General features: G+C 44.6%; 1 protein-coding gene across 2 annotated transcripts in view; it reads left to right on the top strand.

Annotated features, from left to right (window-relative positions):
• The first annotated feature begins 2297 nt into the window (after positions 1-2297).
• CAPN13 (calpain 13) overlaps positions 2298-23309 on the top strand; it is a 44636-nt gene continuing 23624 nt past the window's right edge. The window contains exons 1-3 of one of the 2 annotated variants that reach the window (XM_059717281.1): positions 2298-2869; positions 8471-8720; positions 23081-23153. In XM_059717281.1, coding sequence (XP_059573264.1) covers positions 8481-8720; positions 23081-23153 — 313 coding nt within the window. In that variant the 5' untranslated portion in view covers positions 2298-2869; positions 8471-8480. Of the gene's footprint in view, positions 2870-7294; positions 8371-8470; positions 8721-23080; positions 23154-23309 lie in introns of those variants that run through there. The other variant, XM_059717278.1, reaches the window with a different exon arrangement.

The raw sequence follows: 23309 nt of genomic DNA, 5'->3' as shown, positions 1-23309 counted from the left end.
TCAGGCATTTGGTGCATTGGATGAGATATATTACATTCCTGGAGGTGCAGCTGGAAGATCCTGGGATGCTGATGCCTCTGTTGTGGGGTGTAGTAATAGTGGAGGTGGTGGAGATGTGGGGGCAGGTTTTGCATTTCTTGTCCTGGCACGGTCTGGATCCATTTGGTGTGTTCTGGGCTTGAGGAAGTTTGCTTCTGGTGATGAGGTTAGCAAGGTTCGGTGCTTGTTTGAAGGCTAGGATGGGTGGCTCTGGGAAGATCTCTCTAAGAATAGGGTCTCTTTCTAGTATGGGTTGCAATTGTTTGAGGATTTTCCGCACAGGTTCGAGGGATGGGTGATATGTCATAACCAGCGGTGTGTGATTTGTGGGGGGTTTTCTTCTGTACTGCAGCAGTTCTTCACGTGGTATCCAGGTGGCTCTTTCAAACGTGCGATCTACCTCTCTGGAGGAGTGTCCTTGTTGGGTGAAGGGGCTTAGGTTGAAGCAAACTTCCTCAAGCCCAGAACACACCAAAAGGATCCAGACCGTGCCAGGACAAGAAATGCAAAACCTGCCAACACATCTCCACCACCCCCACTATTACTACACCCCACAACAGAGCCATCACCATTCCTGGATCTTCCAGCTGCACCGCCAGAAATGTAATATACTTCATCCAATGCACCAAATGCCCTGATGGAAAATACGTAGGAGAGACCAAACAACAACTGCACACCAGAACGAACGCACACCGGAAATCCATCAAAGACAGAAATACCCAATTACCGGTGGGGGCACATTTCTCACAGGAGGGCCACTCTCTCTCCAATCTCTCAGTCCTGATCCTCAAGGGAAACTTACACAACACTTCCCAGAGATGAGCCTATGAGCTCCCTTTCATCAACCTGCTGGATACTAGAGATCAGGGACTAAACATAGACATTGGATTTTTGATACATTACAATCTGCCTGGCAACTGACTCCCCAGCCCAGCCCCCGGCTTCTTTACTTTTCATTCCATCCAGGAAGAGCACGCAGCAACTGCTGAAGCTTCCTTAGCCTGACGAAGGGTTTTTGAACCCAAAAGCTTGCTTAATAACCATTCTCCAACCATTTGGGTTGGTCTAATAAAATATATCAAATTCACCCAAGGAACCTTGTCTGTCTATGTCCTCAGACCAACACAGCTACAGCCTACACCCATGCCAAAGGGATCGCATCCCAAACAGGAGGAACCTGTTCCAATGGGATTTCTGCAATCTAGCAGCTCCCGCAATTTGGATAAGCTTGGGGAAAGGATCTGAATATCAGAGAAGCTTTCCATGTTGAACCCCAACTCTGAACATTTCAAGGTTTATTCATCACTCCTAACTACAGTATTAACTATAATAGCTCGAATTAACTACAGTAGCTTGACTACTTATGCTGCAGTTACTGCTGTGGCTGAAGCCGCTGTAGACATGTCTAACTAGCTTTAGACTAACTGATCTGCATACTGTTATTAGGATGCCTGCAGCAACAGAGAGCTCAGGGCAAGCTAACTATCTGAGTATTTAGCCCTGACATTCAAATCAAGGGTTCCTTCCCTTGGGCTCCCTGAAACCTGAGGATTCCCCTATATCACTGGTCACATTTTACCGCCTTGGCTTCAGGCTTTGCTATTATGGGTTCCATTTCTAGAAAGCTTTGCTCATATAAGCAACCCTTGCTCACTCGAGCAATCCCACAGAAAGTAAACTGGACTTACAGCTATGGGTAGAAAAAAAATTGAGAGAAATCTTTACAGCCAAGTACAGATAGTCACAAAATCCAAGGCAGAATCAGTTCAATCTTTGCAGGTTCATCTAAACTGTGTAGATTGAACTGATAAGCAAGTGAACAGACATCATTTTTTACTCTGGAAATGCAGCCACGTGACTGCAGTGGGCCAGGCCAGAAGCTGGGGGGTGCTAGAGCATGCAGGCCTGCTCAGCTGGAGCAGACAAGCTTAAGGCACGGGTAGCCTGCCCACCCTGCGAGGGGTGTTGGTGGGGGAGGTGCAAAGCAGTCTGCGATGCTGGGGGACTGTGAGTTAATTTGAATCTGGAGGAGATCTGGGACAGAAGTTCAATAAACCAATTTAACCTAAATCAGTTAAGTCTGATACTACATCCATCCAGATTTATCTTAAACTGGTTTTGGACATTCTGAAAGTGGTTTATGTGCACTGAATTTCTGTTGTTACAGATTTGAACCAGTTTCCAATCAGTTATACTGGTTTATGTGTATTTTCTGCCCCTAGCCTAAGTCTTAATCGATACTAACTTAAAATACCTGTTTTTCATGTTACATCAAGAAGAACGATGCATAACCATAGACTCTCTGTGGTGAGTCCACCCCTCAGTGCCTTATCCCATGACAACCTCTCCACTGCCTGGTGAAGCCATGAGGAAAATAGCTTATGTGAAAGCCAAGCAGCGGTGAACACATACCACTTTCCTGTAACAATGGCTGCATCTGAAACCACAACTACACAAGCTCAACCATTAATTTGTGTAGAAGTGCAAACAGGTTGCTGCAGATGTCAAACAGGAGAGGGGTGTACTTCAGGCCCAGTTTGGCATTGCTGTATTTCATAGATTTCATAGTTGTTAGGGCTGGAAGGGACCTCAGAAGATCATCAAGTCCAGCCCCTTGCCCCAGGGCCAGGAAGTCAGCTAGGGTCAAAGGATCCCAGCAAAATAAACATAGTATCGTTTGCTCTTGGCCTTGAACTGTGGTTCACCCAGGATGTGTTTACTCAAGGAGGAGAAAAACCGGCTGTATAAAGGAGAGCTGGAATGGAACTGAAAACAGTGCATCTGTTACCTTTCTGGTTGTGGCTGGATAGCTTCACTGGAGGCACTGCAGGTAAAACATCGCTTTGCTATTTTATTTATTAAAAGATAAGGTAGGAAAATACAAGTATTAGTATTGAAACAGCATCACTGACACACTGAAAGGGATTTTTCTTGGTGAGATAGAATAAATTACCTGGCCCAATCCTTTAGGTACACTGTTACCTGGAGGAAAAGCAAAGATGAGTTTGCCTTCCTGTAAGGGGTCTTCGTGCTAACGTGATAAGATGTCAGAAGTAATTGGATCTAGTGGTAGTGGAGACCCTCAGAGGAAGAGAACTTTATACAGTGACTGTAGGCTGTAGTTAAATGACGCAGAAAAAAGGTAACTATGTTGTATATGCAAGATGAAGGAGATTCACATTCATGAATAACCAGAAAGGAATTCTTTTTAGACTGTTAGGTGTAGAAGACCCTGTCAGGATAAGGACATGGGAGGTGCTCTTGCTTCTTGATCAGGCAGAGGATTCTTGAGTTATTTTGCTGCTTTCCTACTGATTTGCTGTGTCACCTTGGGCAAATTACTTTAAAAAAATCCCTGGCTCTTTTTCTTTTTTTAAAAGAAGAAATCTGTATGCTTCACTATCTCATAGGAGCATGGTGAAGGTAATTCATTGATGTTGATAAAGTGCTTTGAGATCCTTGCCTGACAGGCTCACCAAGAGAAAAAGGACTTTCACTACCACAGCAAGTAGTGCATGCCTTAGTCAAGGTTAAATGTGAAGCTGCATAGAGGATTTGGCAGTGTTGGTTCTCTGGAATTTTAATAATGTGTGAGGTTAAATTGCAGTGTCTAACCTCCTCCCCCAAGATACAGAAGTTGGCTGGGCCAACATTTGTTGGAAATGATTTGAGAAGACTGAAAAGAAAAACATTCTCAAAGATATAAAACACAAACATGTTCTTCATTGGCTTATTTCTACTTATGACTCAACGGACAATGGCAGAAAAGGCTACTGAATATTGATGTGTATAATATTACATGAAAAGCCTCGCCTTCGCCATGTGCGATAACCAGCACTACCTGACATCACCAAGTAACTCATAACAATACTAGCTGGTTGCCTTTCATGTGGGTCAGAGCTGGAGCTGGATGAAATGCACACTCTTGTCAATGGGTTTTGCAGTGCTTCAGTGAACAGCAGGTAGTCTTGGCAGTCTTGGGTTCGCATGGCAGTCCTGGGTTCTCCACCGGGATTTTCTGATGGGAGTGTGTAGGGGTGAGCCTGTTTCTCTTTCTATTTCCCCAAAGCTTGACCCATTCTTTCCTGTCCTCTCCAGTTGTGCCAATATTGATTTCCCCTTCTCCCATCCTGACTTCTTATCCCAGTCCCAGTCTCCTTTGTCTCCTACTTCCAGTTGAGTCATGGACAACTTTCCAAAGGTGGTCCATTGCAATAATTAGAAAAAATGACATTGTGCAATCTTTTGCTAGCAGGAGGGGAAACAGTGGGAAAATTAAAGAGGAGGTGAGAGAAACAAGCAGGGAAAGCTAAAAGGTACCAAATAAAAAGTTAGTTATAATTCTCTTTTTAACTTGGGTTGTGGTAACAGCTTAAAGAAACTCTGAGAAAATGTATGTCTAAGCCCTTCTGAGTAATAGCATCTTTCCCGTATGACAAAGAGGGAAACAATGTCTTGCTGTCCATGTCAGTAGGTGTTTCAAAATCTCACCAGTGTTATATATTGCCCCCTCCAAAAGAAAAGATTCAGTCAGAAGGGCTCTTCCTAGCACTCGTGGAATAAAACTCACTTATGCAAGGGCTAGCACAAGGACAATGCACCACTCAGATCACACTAAAACCCTTAGTATTCAATTCACTGTGACACCACAACCAGCACAGTCACTTTAAGTGACTCAAGTCCATGTACAGGGATTGTAAGGTGGTAACAAATCAGAAAGGCAATAGTTGGTGCCTGCTCTGCAAAGGTGTAGATACCTGGCCCTGGGAGGTCAGGGCAATAGTGACTCAGGAGCTGAGTGCATGTTCCTGTACCATGGAATTCAAGCAGAACTGCATGATTAACTGCAATAGATATAGAAGTGAGAGTGATAGATATGTAAGTGAAAGTAATACAGCACAAGGGTCTGTATAGACTCTGTGAGCAAGGGTGAATTTCAGCCACACAGAGCAAGAGCTTGCATGCCTGTACATGTGCATGCTTATTGGCTAAGTACAAACATTCAAAAAGCTCGAGGCGGAATCAGGCTAAGTTATGTAGTTCTCTGTAAGCGGCATAGTTTACATCGGTAGTATGTCTGCAAAGCTGATGAAGTTATTCTGCAGGGGGAAGGTAGCTAAGTGCATTGTTTTCTTCACTCTGGTTGCTAAATTATTCCTGATGTGTTAAACAGTGTAATTAAACACACACGCGCGCGCTAAAAACTCTTGTTGTTCTCCGTCAGAAGAGAGAGAGAGAGAGCGTGTCAGCCCCAGCCTTCAAGCTCTGTTAGTTTTAATTTGAGTTGTGGAATTAGTAATCAGTTTTGCTGGAACACTGTTGCAGGAAATAGATCTTTGCATGCAAGGGGCTCAGGCACAGTTTCAAATGAGTATTTGTTAAGGAGAAACCATTCCCTTGTCATGTTATGGTACATTACGTAAGATTTATTTCTATTGTATTAAAAAATGCAAGCCCAAAGGGAATGTTCTTTTTTCATGTTGGCTGAGGGTGATTTCTGAATTTCATCTGATTCCTTTTACCCAAAATTGCCTCCTTTAATTAAAATAAGACATGACAAGCCTTGTCTTTCCAAGGCTACTATTACAGGTCCTAAGAGACATGGCATAAAGCCAAGTGACTAACAATCAAGCAGGGTGTTACCCTTATACAGAACAAGGAAGTTTTAACTGCAGTTTTAATAAGTTTAAGTAAAGTCTTCAATGTACATGTTGACACACAGACAATCAGGAGGCAAGCATTCATTTCAGTGTCAGCTCCTCATTCAGAAAATGATGGGAGCTCCTTGAACCCCTGAGGATGAAAAGTAGAAGGCACTTTCATTTGTCAAAAGGGGAATAATAAGATCCACTGGTTGGAAGCTGAAACTAGGTATATTCATTCTTGAAATGAAACATAGTGAATATAATGAAGCATTAGAGCAACTTACCTAGGGACATGGATTCTCCATCTGCTGCAGTCTGCCAAATGAGAGATTCAGTAGCTCAAAGAGTAGCTGTGGACTGGATGCAGGAATGACTGGTCAAAGTCCTGTGGTCTTTCATGCAGGAGGAGATCAGTGATCCCTTCTGACCTTAAAAATCAATAGTTTCTCTGCTCAAAGTGACAACTGAGTATGAAAACAAAATGTGGTTAATTCATAATGCAGATGACAGGAATGGATTTAGAGGCAAGGTTGGATGCATTTTTCTGAGGACTCAGAGGGATGTTAGCACCTTTTAGAGAAGAGTGGCACAGCTTACACTGAGGCTAAAAATCTGGTTGAGTAATCTGGGATGGTAAAACCCTTGAGGTCCCATGAAGAACCAGAGTTTTAGCATTCTTTTATGCTCCTGTCTCATTTTGTATATTCTAACTGACTGCTCTTTAAATAATGAAGAGTCCCTAAGTAATGGAGTATTCGTGGGTTTGCATCAGACTCCAGCGTGCTTGCGGGTGCACCTGTGTGCATGTCTGTGACTTTGAAAAAGACATGGGATCAGTGAAAACAAAGATCTGTAAATGCTGTTTTTACAACTAATAGCATAGATGGGAACAAATTACATTATGGCTTGAGCATATGGGAGTCTACAAATCCTGATTTATCTCCCCTCATCTGCAAGTATGGTGAGGAACAGGGCTGGAGAATCGAGCAAGAACCAATGAAGGATCCATGTTTACCTATGGATTCACAACCAGACAACTTATCTTCTGAGGCTTTTCTCAAATCCCTCTTCCTCACTTTTGAAACATGGTCTACTGTGTTCTTTGTCAAACGTAACAGGGAAGGGGTCTAGTGCTAGAGCTATTACTCCTTGAACTCTTCACTGTTAGCAACTTGCTCAGTGCTGTGCCACTGCTGTGCACGTCCAGAAGTGGGCAAAATTCCTCTCTCTGGTGACAGGGTTTGCCCTTTGTAAGCATCATTCATGTTACTGCAACCAAGGAAATGTCACACTGCAGTGCGAGTAGGAGCTATTCCCCACAGAGAGTTGCTCTTTGGATATTTTCTACATGAGCAAAGACTTTCCTGGTTGTTCTGGACCCAAGCAACTCACTCAAAGGAATGTCCCCAGATTTGGGTAGCAGGTTGCAAAATCCAGGTATGGATCTGCACGTCACAGTTGAGTCAAGTCAGAGATTGAATCACAGAATCTAAATGCCCCTGGTTTTGGAGTAAGTAATGTTATTCCTGAGTTCAGTCAAGGGGCTGTAGTCAATGTTTAGGAATAGATTAACTGTATTAACAAATACGTTAAAGAAGAGGTATGTAGCAGGGAGCCAGCTTGACCATACAGCTACTCAGAAACCTTGTTTCTAACTAACTGTCCACAACCAGTTTTCTTCTATCAAGTTGGTTACATCTGTACAAACTTTTTCTAGGGTCAGTTTCTTAGAAATATTTGTCAAATGCAGATTTGGGTCTATGTCCAAATTCTGCAGCCCAGTCTATTCACTCCATGCTGGTTATTTGAGAACATGATCCAAACTTCCATACAAGTTAATGAGAATCTGTCCATGTCTGTCAATGCGTTTTGGAACAGACTCTGAGAAAAGACGCTACCAGGGAAGCGTGTTTCTTGGTGAGCAGTCTCAGCACAGGCAGGTGTAGCAAAGGCAGGTGCATCTGGGGGTGTCCTGAGCAAACAAAGGTTCAAACATTTTCAGTGAGCAAACAAAAATGAAAGTAAATAACCACAACACTGCCCTGCATGCAAAGAAACCAACAGCTACAGGACTTAGGGAACTATTACAACTGCCTGTGATCACCTTGCTGTAGCATGGTTGGAGTGTTGTAGCCAGAATGATTCAGGAAATATGCAAGAAGCAAGGTTTCTATTTTTGTAATATCCTTTATCAGGCCAAATGTATAGTTGGGAGAGTTGTCAGACAGGCTTTTGGGCACCGTGTGCCTTTCCCCTTGTCTGGGCAGACCTGAGGAAGGGCACTTTATGCTTCAAAGTTTGGCTCACAACTCTCCCAACTGTATGGTTGGTCTAGTAAAAAATATCATTGAAATACAAAAAACAAAACCCTTGCCTCTGTCATCATCTTGGCTTTTTTATTCCCCCTCCCTGCCTTCCTCCCAAGAACAATTTTCCTTTCCCTTTCTTGCGCACATTCCCTTGCCCCGACTCACTCTAGTCTCACTTATGCTACCTAGGTTATTCAGTCTTAGCTCAGTGTTTCCAAGATCACTTGCCCTTCCTGTCCCTAGAGAAGACTTAAAATTGAATGTAAACCAATGGCATCATGGGTTTAAAGATAAATCAGCTGGGATTTGACTGCTTCTCTTTTCCACAGGCATTTCCAGCTAATGAGGATGTTGTCACCTTCGCTGCCTGCAACCTTGTCAGTAGCTGCTACAGAATCTTCCCTCTCCCTGGGTGCTTGGAGGGCAGCATTTCAGATTTGGCAATTAATAGCAGTCAACACTGTTTCTCCTTTACAGGATTAAGAACATGATGCTAGCCCCTGGCCCACAGCGCAAGCTAGTGGAAACCTGGCAGACAAGGGAGAGGCCTGGGAGCCCACAGAACCTCAAGAAATTAAACAACCAGGACTTCAACCACCTGAGAAGCTACTACCTGAGCAAAGGGCAGCTATTTGAAGATGGCACCTTTCCAGCACATGCCAGTTCCATTGGCCCCCAACTGCTCCCTGAAGACACCCTGCGTCATATAACATGGAGGAGACCAATTGTGAGTTGTTACTCATGATGGGTTTTAGTAGCTCTGGTTTGTAATAGGAATGCTAAAATCAGTGTAAATAGACAGATGTTTCATTTTATATGTTGCCTGTTAGCTGCACCCATGAGTGAGGAGCTGTGCACAGCAGTCCTGACCTGAGAAGGACTAATCATTGTGTCTCAAGAACTGTGCTCCAGAGTTGGTGGGAGAAGGTGTTTAATGTGACATCTTCTGCAAGAGTGCAGTATATGTTCTCCTCCACTGGCCATTTTGGAAATCCTCAATGCCTGCTTTTTAAATAATGGAGGGTCCAGAGCCTGGAGCCTTGAGGGTAGGTGTCCTCAGGATTCACTCTTCTAAAGAGAAGAGAGATGGTGCCAAATCGTTAAACTACTCACTAAGGAAGGTAGAAACCTGGGCTCTAGGCTCTCCTCATCCTGAGGGGATTCAAAGCCACATCTCCCCCATTCCAGGGGAGTACCCTAACCATCAGGTTATTATAGTTTGAGGGTCACCCTCATTGCCTTGAAGATGAGCCACTAGGAAGCCCACAATGCAGGATGTATGGAGCCAGAAGGAAAGCAAGCAAAAGGGAGCGTGCCTCTATCACTTAGTGGTTTGAGTACTCAGCTGTGATCTTACTCTCAGGCTTATTTCTGATGTTCTTCAGTGACTGTTTGATGCAGCAGACATTCACAGTCCTGAGAAGAGGGACCTCACCTCCAAGACGAGTGTCCTAACTACTAAACTACAGATGCAGGCTCCCTATTGCTTTCTGTCCCTGGCCTTATGGTTCTTCCTTTATTGGCTTCCCAGGGATACAGCTTCAGTGGAAATGGTGGAGGCTGACCCCACCCAAGCTATTTTGGAGCCTCGTTGTTAGATGTTTGAATCACCTAGATGTGAGGAAGGCCTATAACCTAGGTCTTCCACTTCTTTGGTGAGTGCTCTTACCACTAGGCTATTACATGGAGGGTAGGTGGCAGCATCATCTCATGCTCCTACACCAACCATATTTTGGAATGGAAATGCTCCTGGCCCTCGCAGCTTGTGCCTGACTCAATGCTGTTGATATGTAATGAGCATTCTCAGATCTTGCCTCCTGAATTTGGAAGAGTTGAAGGACTGCTCTGCCTTGTGGTAGGCTCTCAGTGTTACTTAAGTGGGAGCTAGGCTTAGCTGTTCAGTTGCTCAGTGTCAAGAGTCTAAGGTTAGGCACGTAGGGAAATGTACAGTCCAAAATGTAGGTGCCAAATGACTTCACTGACCTAATGAGTTTTGCAACCCCCTCAGGCGGGGTTCTTCTCATTGGTGAAGCTGGGCAGTTCTGCCTCCTGGGTGAAGGTGGCTCTGGGGGAAGCCGAGTCAGCAGCACAATGGCTGCCCCAGTCACCCCTTTAGTTATTCTACTGGTTCTTCTGGACTACTTTTTTGGACATAGGTGTTTAAATTTCACTTAAGTCCTACCTAAATCTCTTCTCTGGACCTCACCCATAGCTTCCAGTTATTTAAATGACAGATAACAATTATAGCTGCTGTTCTTGTTTTAATAAAGCAGTTGAGGAGCAAGCTTGTTTCTATTTTACCTTGTGTCTTGTCAAGAAAATTGCCAATTACCTTCAGAATCTGGGCTCTTTATATCTGGCAGTAATACACAAAGCAGAAAGAAAACAACCTGATTTTCACACACCAGGCAAGTTAGAAACAGCTTGTTTTGACTTGTAAAGTGAGCCAATTTGATATGGGAGTCCCTGAGGGGGAGTGAAACAGGAGAACAGAGGCATCATTTTAAATGTCACTCTTCTTGATTGTGCAGTAGCTGCAGTTTGACAATAGACGGGAACATCGTAGGCCATGTTTTCAGAACCGACCTATGCTTTTACATGAAAAGTGTGTGAAACAATATGCATCTGCAAAACTGTATGCATGCATGTTTTGCATGTGCCACCTCAAATATTATTGTTGTAGGCAAGGCTGAGAGAATTGAATGAAGCAGGGGTCCCATAGAGAAAACAGTGTGAGAGCATGTAATTAGAGACACTGTCATAATCAGAACTATGCAATTAACTGATCTTTCAGCTTACCAGCAATTCTAAAAAGTGGAAGAAAAAATGAGTTTCATTCTGAATGAAGCACTGTATTCTGCAGCAGAGCTCTTTAATTTAAAAAAAATAAAATTGGAGGAAAGTTCTAAATAAAAGGTAGGTGCCAGCTGAAAAAAGTAAAGTGTTCCCACTTTAAAATGTTAAAACATTCTGACTTTTGCTACATGAGCAGTTCAGTAAAACCTGTGAAATGTTTCAGTGTTTCCAAAATTGCCTTTTTTGACAGGAAAAATGTTTCCACAAAAACAATCAGTGCAACTCTAATTGTAATGGCATACAAAAGGGAGCTGAATTAAGGTTCTACAGTCAGCCAGAATTCTAATGGCCTAAAGTGGCTGAGTGCTTGAGTTTGCAACATTAATAACATCAAAACATAAAGCTGCTATGCATACCTGTGAATGCATGTGTACACACACACAAACACTCATCACTAATGTTGCACCTGCAGATGGATCACTGGTTCAAGGATTGAACGCTTAAGTCACCTCAAGTCCAATCAGTGAGCTGCAGTAGAGATCATTCTCCAATTGAGGGATTGCTGATGACACTTAGGGCACAGACAGACGTTAAGTTTGTTGCACAATTGGCCCCTTGAAAGTGCTGTACATCCAGGCCCTGACAGAAGTGCATGGCTGCAGAATGCTTTAAAAGTGCCTGATTGTGGGACAGATTAACCCTCATTTAATGAGGATTCAGATAAAGGTGCTCCAAAGCAGAGCACTTTCATTAACTTCTGGTTGTCTGTGCCCCCAGGGCTGTCTTCAGAATGGGAGGAGGGAAGGGAAGGGAGGGAACTCCGTCTGGGGTTTCCATCTGGGGTGGATTGGAGCCCCCCTGAGGGATAATATTGTCTGTCAGTGTGTATCATTTTTCAATACACTGTGCTCAAAATCACAGCCCACCGAGTCTAACAAACACCTTTACAGATGATTGTGCCAGAAAAGACCATGCTAGGGTCAGACTCTGATACATTTCCTTATGTTGATATGTTTCCTTATGTGCCTTACGTTACACTTCCTTACTCCACATGTTGTCCATGGATTTCGTTACACATTTAGGCACCGTTCAGCAGGGGTTTAAAGTAAGATAGGATGCAACAAATGGCTGTGTCTGGCACCTAGAAGGGCTGGGCAAGGAATGGATGAGGACACCAGTGATGAGAACTGCATATTTCTGTGTGACACTCAGTGGGCGCATCTACACATGTACTTTAATGTGCATTAACCTATTTTAATGTTCATTAAAGCATCAGTAAAAACCCTGTATTATTTAATGTACATTAAAATAGGCTACTGTGCATTGGGTGCCTATACTCATACATTGAGGCTGCTCTGATGAGCTGTAATTACAACCCGTCGGAGCAGATTTGATTAATCAAGCCGCTCTAATTAAAGCACCCCCACTGCCTCCCAAAGCATGTGTATACATGCCCATTAAGCATCACTTAAAAACTGTGCACTTTAGTTAATGCGCATTAAGACATTTTCTTAGTACCACACAATAGAGGGTGCCTATACACGAGTGCAGAGGCTGCTCTGACACACTGTAATTATAGCATGTCAGAGCAGATTTGATAAATTGGGTTTGCTGGAGCGTGGTAATTACTATGCTTCAGCCAGCCTCCTTGTCATGTGTATCAGCATCCCCATGCTTCAAAATGGTGGTGGGGGCGCTGTATCTAGAGCTCATTTGATGAGCTTTAGATGAAGTGCTCCAGATGCCATTTTGAAGTGAGATGGACAGGCGCTTTAATTAGGGTGGCTCTTGGAGCCGCTCTAATTAAAGTGCTCCCCCCACCCCACTGGAGCATGTGTATATATGCCTGAAGGTATTAAATCTAATGCGCATTAACTAAAGTGTGGTAATGCATGTGTAGATGTGCCCATTTATGTAATTCAGGTTTCTTCTGGCCATATCAGTCCAGATGCATGGGGCCTGAATGCATTTGGTAGTGAAGACTCCTGAGAGGATTTTCTTTCTGTGCCAGAAAGCCCCGGGAGGGGAGGGGAAGAAGGAAAATGTGGAATGAGTTTGGCAGCCACCACAGAGAATTTTTCAGAGAAGGGGACTCGGGGAGAGGTTGCTTGAACAAAAACCTGGGCTGCAGCCACACCACCGGGTCTTACTGGGTCCTTTTTAAATGCTGCTCCTTCTGAGATGCAGCATGTCAAAGGACTAAGCATAAGAATAAACCCTGAGCAAATGTGGCAGTTGGATTTAAGCTCTCCCCCCCCCCCCCATTGGAGATCAGTGTTTAATTTGAGACATTTTGAGCAGTTCATATGAAATATGAGAAACAAGCAAGTGGTAAGGGGTGCAGCTGTTCAGCGGTTCTTTTAGTTTAGCAAGCTATTTTCTGGGGTGAAGGGAAGTTGCTTATCCAGCTGTAGACCCCAACAGTTTTCATAGCTTTGGTATTTTATGGGCGTTGCAAGGACCCTGCTCAATATTCCTGTTTGCCCAAAATAAAAATCAATTCCATTTTTTGTTTGTTTCATTTAATCAGCCTAATTGAATGGAAGCAGCATTTCCAGCTGTGACAGTTTCACAGAAAGGTTTCTTAGCCTCTTCAGCTGATTGAAACGGAGTGCATCTACACATGCAATCAATGCAACATGATAAACTTTGGATCAGTTTGCACCAGAATACACTACTCCCAGGCACAGCATCTACATGTGTGCCTGGAGCAGCAGCACTTTGAGCCAAGGCAGAGCAGCCCTGGGTTAGCAGCTGACTTGTGGGGTCAGCCCCAGGCTCTGGGTGGTGGTGTGAGGTAGGAGAGGGAATGGCTGGTGCACAAGAGTGCCAAAACCACAGAGCTGTGTGGCAGATCCCCAGAGCCTGCTGCCAGCACAGAATGGGCAATGCCTTGTGGCAAGAAAGAACTAGCTTGCATAATTGTCCATTCACTTCCGTGAATGCTCCCCCATGTCCCACACCCTCTGCTCCACACACCCACCCTCTGCTCCTCACACCGGGCTGGGGCCTGGGGGTACAGGGCAGTGGGTTGGGAGAAGGGCATTAGCAGGGATGGGGGGTGGGAAACTGTGGGTTTGGAGTGAGGGGCACCAGCAGGGCCAGGGGGCTGTTTTCTACTTAAAGTATTTACTGGGTGGGGACCGGGCACTGTTGTTTACAAATGGGTCTTGGAACAAAAAAGGTCGAGAACCACTGATATAGGAGAACCTGGATTTTGAGTAGAAACAGAGGTGAGGAGTTGATGTAACATTACTGACCTCTCTGTTTACCAAAGAAGGGTGTAACCTTTGAGAGAAACTCCCACAACAAGCAGAAGTATAGGATTTTAGACGTCTTAAGCTGCGCACATAGTAGACAATATATTGTTAATCAGAGCCAAGTAGTAATGCTCTGTTTGCTTTCGCTATTTGATGTTTTCTTTGTGCCACCCAATTCAGGCTAAAAACCCCAGCCATGTAAATATTTAGATAGAGGGAAGTGTCTTTTTCACTTATCAAGTGCTTATTTGGATGGCAGTTCTTTTTCCAGAATAAACCATCTCTGGTGGTCCCTGTTTCTTAATGGCTGACCACCTCACAATCTCTATCCTGGGAAATGCTAGAGAATTACTAGTGCTGACATTTTACAGGTTTTATTTAGGGAAGTTAGGCCTACCCTGAGTTATAACAGATCACTAAAGTTATGGGAGTGCAAATAATTTACACCTGGATAAAGAAGGTAAAAGGCTTTATACCCTGCATCAGCTGTTCCATGTCAGCTCATGTGCCTCCTCTTAGTGAAAGCAGACCTGTAGCAACTTACCGCTCTTTCAGTGATGGCCAGTAACTGCATTTTGCTTTCCAACCTGCCTTTGGTTAAGAGCATGGCCACAGGAAGGTATTGTAGAGCAGCTGATGCACAGTGAATCCTCAGTCCCTTTTACTTCTTGGTAAAGTGCTTGTATGTCCATACTCTAGATCAGTAGTTCTCAACTTTGTTTGTACCAGGACTCATTTGTAAACATTGATGGTCAGTCTTGACCCAGTGCCCCTTGCTCCTGACCTGCTGCCCCCTGCCCTCAGGCTCGAGCCCCCCCCTGTGTGTGGGGCAGGGGTTGGATGTGTAGGGTGGGGCATGGGGGGGCCCAAAAAGCCCTTTGCAGGCTGTAACTCTGCCAGGCTACATGGGAAAAGCCACCGTTTCCTAGGTTTTTCTCCTTTTAAAGGAGAATCCATTTTTAAAGTTTGTTCACAGCCCTTTCATATATTCTTGCAACCCACTTTTGGGTCATGACCCATGGGTTGAGAAACTCTGCTCTAGTTCACACAGTAAGTCCATCATAAAGTAGAGAATGGAACCAGTGTCTTCCCAGACTAGAAGCCTATATAGTGAACACATAACCTTTGCAGAAGTACGGCTCCCTGTAGTTATTCCTACAGACTAGGGGTGGGAAATTATTTGAGCCCAAGGGCCACATAGGGAGTTTTGATGAGCGGGCACAGGCCAAGCCAGCACCCTACCCCCTCTCCCATGCAGCAATGCACAAAAACTCCCTACAGGGCTTTGGGTGGGTGAGGAACAGTGCTGGGGAGCAGGATGGGTGGGTGAGGCTGGGATCATGGGGCAGTGACAGCTTCGGGCTGGGGCCTAGGCTGAGGCATAATCTGCTCCCTGCATGCCCTGTCCTGTGGGGGAATGGGGGGTGTATGGGTGTGTAGAGGGGCCTTGTGTGCATGAAAAGGGGGGGGGGGGGGATGCTCCCTGGCCTCTAGGTCTCAGGAGCCAGCCAGGGATGAGGGGAGGGAGGGGGATGCAGGGGGCATGTGCAACGGCCCTTGTCCAGACAGTGCAGTCCATAGCTGCCCCCATGGTGCTCCACATGGGGCTGAGCCCTGCCTGAGGAAGCCTGTGCCTTACTCCCACCCATGCCCACAAAGCCAGCCTTGACCCCAGCCCCGGCCAGTGTGCAGCTTCTGGCAGGGCTGTTCCTGCTGTGACTGCAACCAGCTGGGTGCTGCTCTGCTCCCCTTGCCTGTAGTGGGAACTGCCTAGCTGAATCTTCCCCTCCTCCCCTCCACAGTGGTGTAGCAGGGACAGGAGCAGAAGCTGCCGCTGAAGGCAAGGGGAGCGAAGCAACACACGGCCAGCTGCAGCCACACCAGGAGCACCCCAATAGAAGGTGGGCATGCTGGCCAGGACCTGGCTGATGGGACTGTTCAACTCCCTTCACCTCCAGCGGCTGCTCCTCCTCTTGCTCCTGCCCGTGCTGTGCTGATCTGGCTGAGCAGGCGGGAACCTTCAACTAGGTGGCTCCTGCCCCAGTGCACGGGCCTCCATCTCCTGGCCACCTTTCACCTGCTCCATCTACCCACGGCTGGCTGCTCATTGCGCTGGGTGGGCAGAGACAGTGAAAGGCAGCTGGGAGCTGCAACCAAAGCCCAGCATGCCAAGGCAGGATCTGCCTGGCTGAAGCTCCCCCCACTTGCAGTGGCACAACAGAGGCAAGAGCAGGAGGAGGAGCTGCAACTGGAGGCAAGGGGAACAGAACAGCCCCACCAGCACAAGCCCCAGCCAGTGCACACAGCTTCCAGCAGGGCTGTTCCTGGTGTGGCTGCAGCTGATTGGGCGCTGCTCTGCTCCCCTTGCCTCCAGCAGTGGCTCCTGCTTCTGCCCCTGCTGCACCACTCTGGGTGGGCCAATGGGGGAGGAGCTTCAGCCCAGTGGCTCCTGTTGGAGGCAAAGGAAGCAGAGCAGCACCAGGAACAGCCCCTCCAGAAGCTGCATGTGCTAGTCAGGGCCTGGGTCGAAGGACATGGGTGGGAGCACAGCCTGGGCTGCCCCAGTGGGAGTGGTGGGGCTCGGCCCCACGTGGAGAGCTGTGGGGGCAGCTGCCAGCTGGATCCAATCAGTTGGAGGGCAGGATCTCTCCTGTAGGCTATATTTTGCCACCCCTGCTATAGACTTATAGGACATATAGACTTAAAGGTTAGCTATTCTTGGTATTATTAGTATTGTATATCTGTGTGCTTGATACCTTATAAATACACTGATGGGCAAGTTCAGGGCCAGGTTTCAGTCTCAGCTGAAATCTAGAGTAACACCGTTAAAGGCAAGAAGGTCTGCTGGATTAATATCTGTGTGACTGGGTGCATCTACACACAAAGTTTACTTCAGTTGCCTAATTAGCTCTGCAGTAAACATCTCCATGTCTACACATGCACCCTTATTAAGGCACATGAAACTAATAAAATCCAGAGCAGGCTAGTACTTGTAAATGTAAGTACTAGCCTGCTCCAGAGTTTTTTCATGCGCAGCAGCACAGGTGTAGACACTGGCCAGCTGGCTAGGGCATGAGGGTGCTTCAGGGCAGGGGCTGCAGGGCAGCTAGCCCCACACTGAAGCACTCTCATACCTCATCCAGCTCCTCCACAGTACATTGAGCCTGGGTGGAGCAGCCGAGGGCTGCTGCCAGCCAGGGCTGCTCCGACCAGGCTCAATGTGCTGTGCACAAATAAATTCCAGAACAATATATCCCAGAGTTTTTTGCTCCTGGGTTCACATTCAAACAGCACACCCACTCTGGAGTTTATTCTTGTGCATTAATTGCACATGTACCTACTGAGAGCAAAATTTGGCCATCAGTCAGTATGAACCTCCATAGTGACTTGAATGGAATTTGGAGCCGAGCCCTTAAATAAGTAGCCCAACAAATCAGAACAGAGCATGATGAGAAGCAGGCAGGGAACTGGATGGAGAGAAACAACAGTAAAGAAAGGAAAGAGCATACTGGGGATAGAAAAGCTGGCAGGAATTGAAGTGTAGGCTCCACCTTTTCCAAAACTGTTCCCTAGAGTCCTTTGAACGTTCATTGTGTGAGCCATAGATCTGTTCTCCTTACTCTGAGCCTCTTCTTATTGTGTAGTATCTGTTTACCAGCAAAGATTGTTGGCCCCAAGAATTACGTGGAACTGTTCCATTTTGAGTAAATGATTAAATATTCCCTGGGCCAGTGAGAGGGACTAAAGAAAACTTCATGATTAGGGCATCAGATGCCGGCAGAGATGAGATTTGAATGAAAGTCTCCTGTATACTATATGAGTGTGCTAACTACCAGGGTGCTGACTATTCTGCTATGGGATGTCATTGTCTAGCTTTCTTTTTTATTGAGAAAATCAAAGAGAAGTGTCAGTTTGTCCCAATGTGGAACAAAAATAAATTCTGACACTTTTAAATGTTTTATGGAATAGATTTTTTGTTTTCCTGCCAGACCTGAAAAAAAAAATCTGTCCAGCTATATTGTTTGCTTGGCTGTTATGATGATTTGCCAGGTTTTTCAATAATCTCTCTAAAACATATTTCATTTCTGCTTTATTCCTGCTTACAAATGGATGCATTGACATTGTCCTTTTTTCCTCTTCTAGTGGGTAGAGAGGGACCAGATTTTCAAACGGCCTCAATGTCCAGAGCTCTCCTAGTGATATTTTTCACTTTACTTCAGCACCCAAACATGCACCCTATGTGGTGAGATCTTTTGCAAAACCTACTCAATTTATGTCTTGATGTTGCCCAATTTAAGTCAGTGAGATTTTTGCCCTTGTATTCAGTGGGAGCTGGACTACACACTTGCTGCCTACAGATCTCCTCTGAAAATTTAGCCCTTGATGTATCGTACTATATAGGGAGAGTGCAGTGGTGACTGTCATCTTGATCACTGCCATCCCGATACATTTTTCTGACTGCTATTTCCTACCTCATCCTTTTTGCTTCAGGTGAGGGTAGCTAACTGTCTGTAAATTATATGGACAGTCTGTAAAAAAAAAAAAAAAAAAAAAAAAAAAAAAAAGACTAAAACACATGTCTGTGAAGTCCATAAAAATGAGTTGTCCATAAAAAAAACTAAGAAACTGTGAGCTTGATTGAAATCTATCCTTGGTATGAGGCTAGGTGCAAGTACTGATGGACAGACAGAGCAGAGCAGAGTAGAGCAGCACCGTCATGTCTGAGCTTGACTGAAGCTTGACGTTTGCTGGAAGCTCAATATCAGGGCTTTGTGGCCTACAGGAATCTATGTTGCACCCTTCCCCATTGCCACAGGCTGCTTCTGTCTCCTATTGGCTATTGCCTACCTGCAATGTTCAACTTGAAGATAGGGATGGATGCACAATCCTGTGCAGTTTGAAGCAGTAGGAGTGACAGGGAGGGTGGAAAATAAAATTTATTTTCCCCAGATTTCTGGGTCGGAGCTTGAGCCAGATTAGAAAGTTGGAGCATTTTAACATGGGGGAGGGCAGTGCCTTAGTTAGAGCAGCTCTGAGACCCACTCCAATTAAACTGCCCAGGGTGTCTCATGTATCAGTGTCCCTGCACTTCAAAATGGCAGTGGGGGTGCTTTATCTAAAACTTGTTGAATGAGTTTTACTTAAAGTGCCCCCACTGCCATTTTGAAGTGCAGGGATTGTGATACACAAGACACAGAGGTGGGCTGAAGCACAGTAATTACCATGATTACTCTGATGCACTGTAATACAGCAAATTGGAGCAGCCTCCCAGCTCTTACATAGGCACCCTTGGTGTTAAACCCCTAAATTTGAACCCAGCGCTTGTTACTGCTATCTAGGAACTGGCAAATAGGTTACATTTACGTTACGTAAATCATAGGTCAATAAAAACATAGTTCAATAAAAAAGTGTAGTTGTCAGTAAAAGTTTGCAGATTGTCAGTTAAAAAAAATTCCTGGGTTGACCACTGTGCATCAGTTCCAAATATTTACAGCACCCTTCCTGGAAAAGGACTGTGTTCTAAAAAAGTTCCACGCCCTTCCTGTGAACCTTTTCATATCTGTTTGAGACTGCTAGTTTCAGTTAAGCCCACAGATAAGCTCCATTCAGGTTTTCCTCAGAATTCCTCCCTGTTATTACAACCTGACCTTTAGTTTTTGACTGCAGGATGCTCAGTTCTGAGCTAAAAGCTGCCATTATTCCAGCAGGAACAGTCAGTTTCCTTTCTAAGGTGCATTATCGGCTTCCACACTCCTTTAGATAAAATATCCCTCAATATACTTTGACTCAGCTGAGAAACTGGATAACTCACTCTTGACAAGCAAATGAAGAAGAATCCCCTTTTCTTGTGTTCTTTATTTTCTCCTCCTTTGTGTTTTAGTAAACATCCCCTGAAATAGGAAGAAATCTAAGCATTACCTAATTTAAATAATTATATGGCCCCCACTGCTATAGAGTTTGAACACCTTTCAGTCTGTAGTTTTACAGACTGGGCACTAGGCCACAGAGAAAGTGACTTATTCAGTCTATGATGGATTAGAGAATTGAATATTGTCAACCTCGTTGGACTTGAGGTGTTAAGGACCAAGGTGTTGGCAGTCTGGCTTAATGGCTAGGCACCTGAATATAGATCTCCTGAATCTCCTTAGGCTAATACATTTAACACTACATCACCCATCCTCTCTTGGGCTACAAAGGTACTTGTAAGTGTGGTATGGAAAATAGAAACAAGGCAAGGACCCACAGATACCCAGCAGAAGTAATCCTTTCTGTGAAATACGTGAATGAATATGTGAAACATGTTGAATATGCAGATAAGTATCCAAAGTTACTTTTTGTTGAATTTGTTAATGACAATGAATAACTTTACATTACTTTATGTTATCTGTATAGTTTGTGCTTGCCAGCCTGGTAGCACTCTTACCCACATTATGGTTGTGGGGTCATTTTGTTTCAGAATGCCCTTGGACAAATATAACATTTTCCACTGGTGTAATGTTCTCCCCTAGATTCCTGGAGACTGCTCTTAACTGGGACTGCCAAATTGGGACTGCTCTTAAAATGTGCTGGGTAGATTTTATTTTTAATGGATTTTGTTCTGGCTTCTGTTTTTATATGTAATATTCACTTGTGCGTAGACAGCTGGAGGCATTCAGGCTGGGGCTGTCCCTAGACTGTATCTTTCTCTGGTTGGAGAGGTCTACTGGCTTCTTCCGACTGAGGAGCCCCCTTCAGCTCAGCCCTTGCTGGTAAGCTGTGCTGAAATATGCTGATGTACCAAACGTGTTTAATTTTATGACATGTCTCCATAAAACACTAACTTTACCTAGATCAGTGTTTGTCAGCCTCATTGGACCAAATATTGACAGTCTTGCCTAGTGGTTATACACCTGAAGTATAGGTGCAGTCCAGATGAGTCTCCTTGGACTAGGTCTGGAGCTCTGCTTTGGCCTCATTACACAAGGTAATGAGAATGCCAGCTCTTACCTTTCATACAGAAAAAGAATATAGCAGTTTCTCTGTCTCAAAGAACTCAGATAGAACCCAACAGGTTAGATTGTTTTTGACACTATAGATTTCTATATGAAATCTCTGATTTTATCTTGTGAACCACGGGTAGGTGTTCGGACACCTAACTGTGCTGCTATTATGTGGCAATTTCCAATACCCTTAAAAGGATCTCCTGGCACCCCAGACTGCCACAGCATCCTGGTTGAGAATCACTGATCTAGACTGTGCATGTCAACATAAAGTAGGATACTTTGTCTGCTTTGTCTGAAATCCCGTCAACAGCTCTTCAGCAGAACAGTGTCGGGCCAATATTTATATTTATTTTATATGCATATATGTGGTTTACAAGCAATGGTCTGTAGCATAGCCAAAGCTGTCAGTCATCATTACGCTGCAACGTTATGGCCACTCAGAACGTTGTAACAACAATGGGGGGAAGAACAAGAGTCACAAACACTGTTACAGGGAAGATAAATGTACCCATGTGAATGTGAAAGGGCAGCAGCAGTGCACCAAGATATATTAGGGAAAGTGGGGAGCCTAGGGTACCAGTCACCGGTATCTGCACAGGCACCATATGCCATTGGTTGGCCTGAAATGGCTTCTTGTGTCATCCCCCCCACAAGAGAACTTTCAGTGGGATTCTAGGGGGTGTCTATTACTATGAACCTACTTCACAAAACTGACGGGGCTCTCACAGCTTTGTGAGTCATGTCATATGCAGGTTTCATGTTGTCAAATCAAACATGCGAGAAGGAATGCCAGTCCTGCTTCATGAAGAGCTGCTAAATGATTTTTCTTGCCCCAGCTGTCAGGTGTTGCTTCTGCCTCTTGCCTCTATGTTTGCTTAGGCATATTTATTTGCTGCTGCATTTGGGACTTAATTCCATTTCAAAGCAGACTGTTACACAGCAGAGAGGTGTTACAAGGGTTACGTGTACAGAAGGCTCAGAGATATAATTGAGTGAGCATCTTTCTACCAATAAATACAAAGATGTGATGCAATTATGTGACATTTGTTAGAGTACAGCATGCAAGCATGACACATTTATGAGTGCAGGGCTGGGTTCAGAGGCTTTTAATTTTTAATTACTCAGACAGAAGTCTTCTATCTGAATAAGGACTGAATTAAAGAAAAATCAGTAAGAATGCAGGAATTTGGCAGACAGAAAATAAGCTCTCTCTCTGTAGCTTCATCAACAGAAATGATGCAAAACATTTCAGACAGTTCTATATTAGTGGCATGTCAATCACAAAAGACTCAGAGGTTTGATCTGGAAAAGCATGGCTACATCTGGATACTGATCCAGATAATTTGAGCATGTTTTTCTCTCTCAACAAGGAAAGAAAAGCACGTAAACACACCTCTTTTTTCCCTTGAGCTAACCTCCCCCTGAGTACCAAGAACCCTGAAGCTATTCTTTCCCTTCCCACCAGCCCTTCCAAAAGACCATGGTTTGATAGAGATGTTCAAACCTGGACAACATGGTGAGAAGGGAGGCATGAGAACCTGAAGAGAAGGTTGTGGGAAGTCAGAATGCCTTTGGATGTCAAGGTGTGTAGACCATAATCATGGCTTCCGTGGAAAACAGCATCACAAATTAACAAAGAGAAGCCTAAGTATCTCCTTTCCTGTAAATGGTAGGCAGCATGTTATAGTAGAGAGATTCAAGGTCTTTTTCCCTCTTCATGTAGCTTCAGAGGGCTGTTTTTGCCCAGGAAAGTTGTGGCAATGATTTTCAAAGTGCTGGAAGAGCATTCACTAATTCATCTGAAATATTTGTCTGAGAAGCATTTGAACTTTTGTATGCCTCCATCAAGCAGAGTGCCAAAGCTTGTGTAGTTCAAACATTAATATTTTTACACAGTCATGATTGTTGGATTAATATCACTGGGAGGTAGCAAATAATGACCTCCTGGGATATCGGTTGAAAAGTTACAGAAGAAAAAGACTACAAGTGACAGGAATGTGCATGAGTGGTAGATACTCATACTGCCCTTTGCTTTTTCCTTCATTCAGGAGATACAACACAATCCCCGTTTAATCATGGAGGGTGTTAGCAGATTTGATATTGTTCAAGGAGAAAAGATAGGTAAGATCTAAGTGACAAGCATGGAGCAATAGATTGCGGTCCTTTGCTTCTGCTGTTATCTGAGTACTTGGTGTATTTCACTCCACACACACTCAAACCCACAGAGAACACAGGTATAACTATGCTATGTGTATTCTACAATCATTTATACATGGT

This window comes from Alligator mississippiensis, chromosome 1 (assembly GCF_030867095.1).
Source record: "Alligator mississippiensis isolate rAllMis1 chromosome 1, rAllMis1, whole genome shotgun sequence".
NCBI lineage: Eukaryota > Metazoa > Chordata > Crocodylia > Alligatoridae > Alligator > Alligator mississippiensis.
This window is presented reverse-complemented; position numbering and strand designations above follow the sequence as displayed.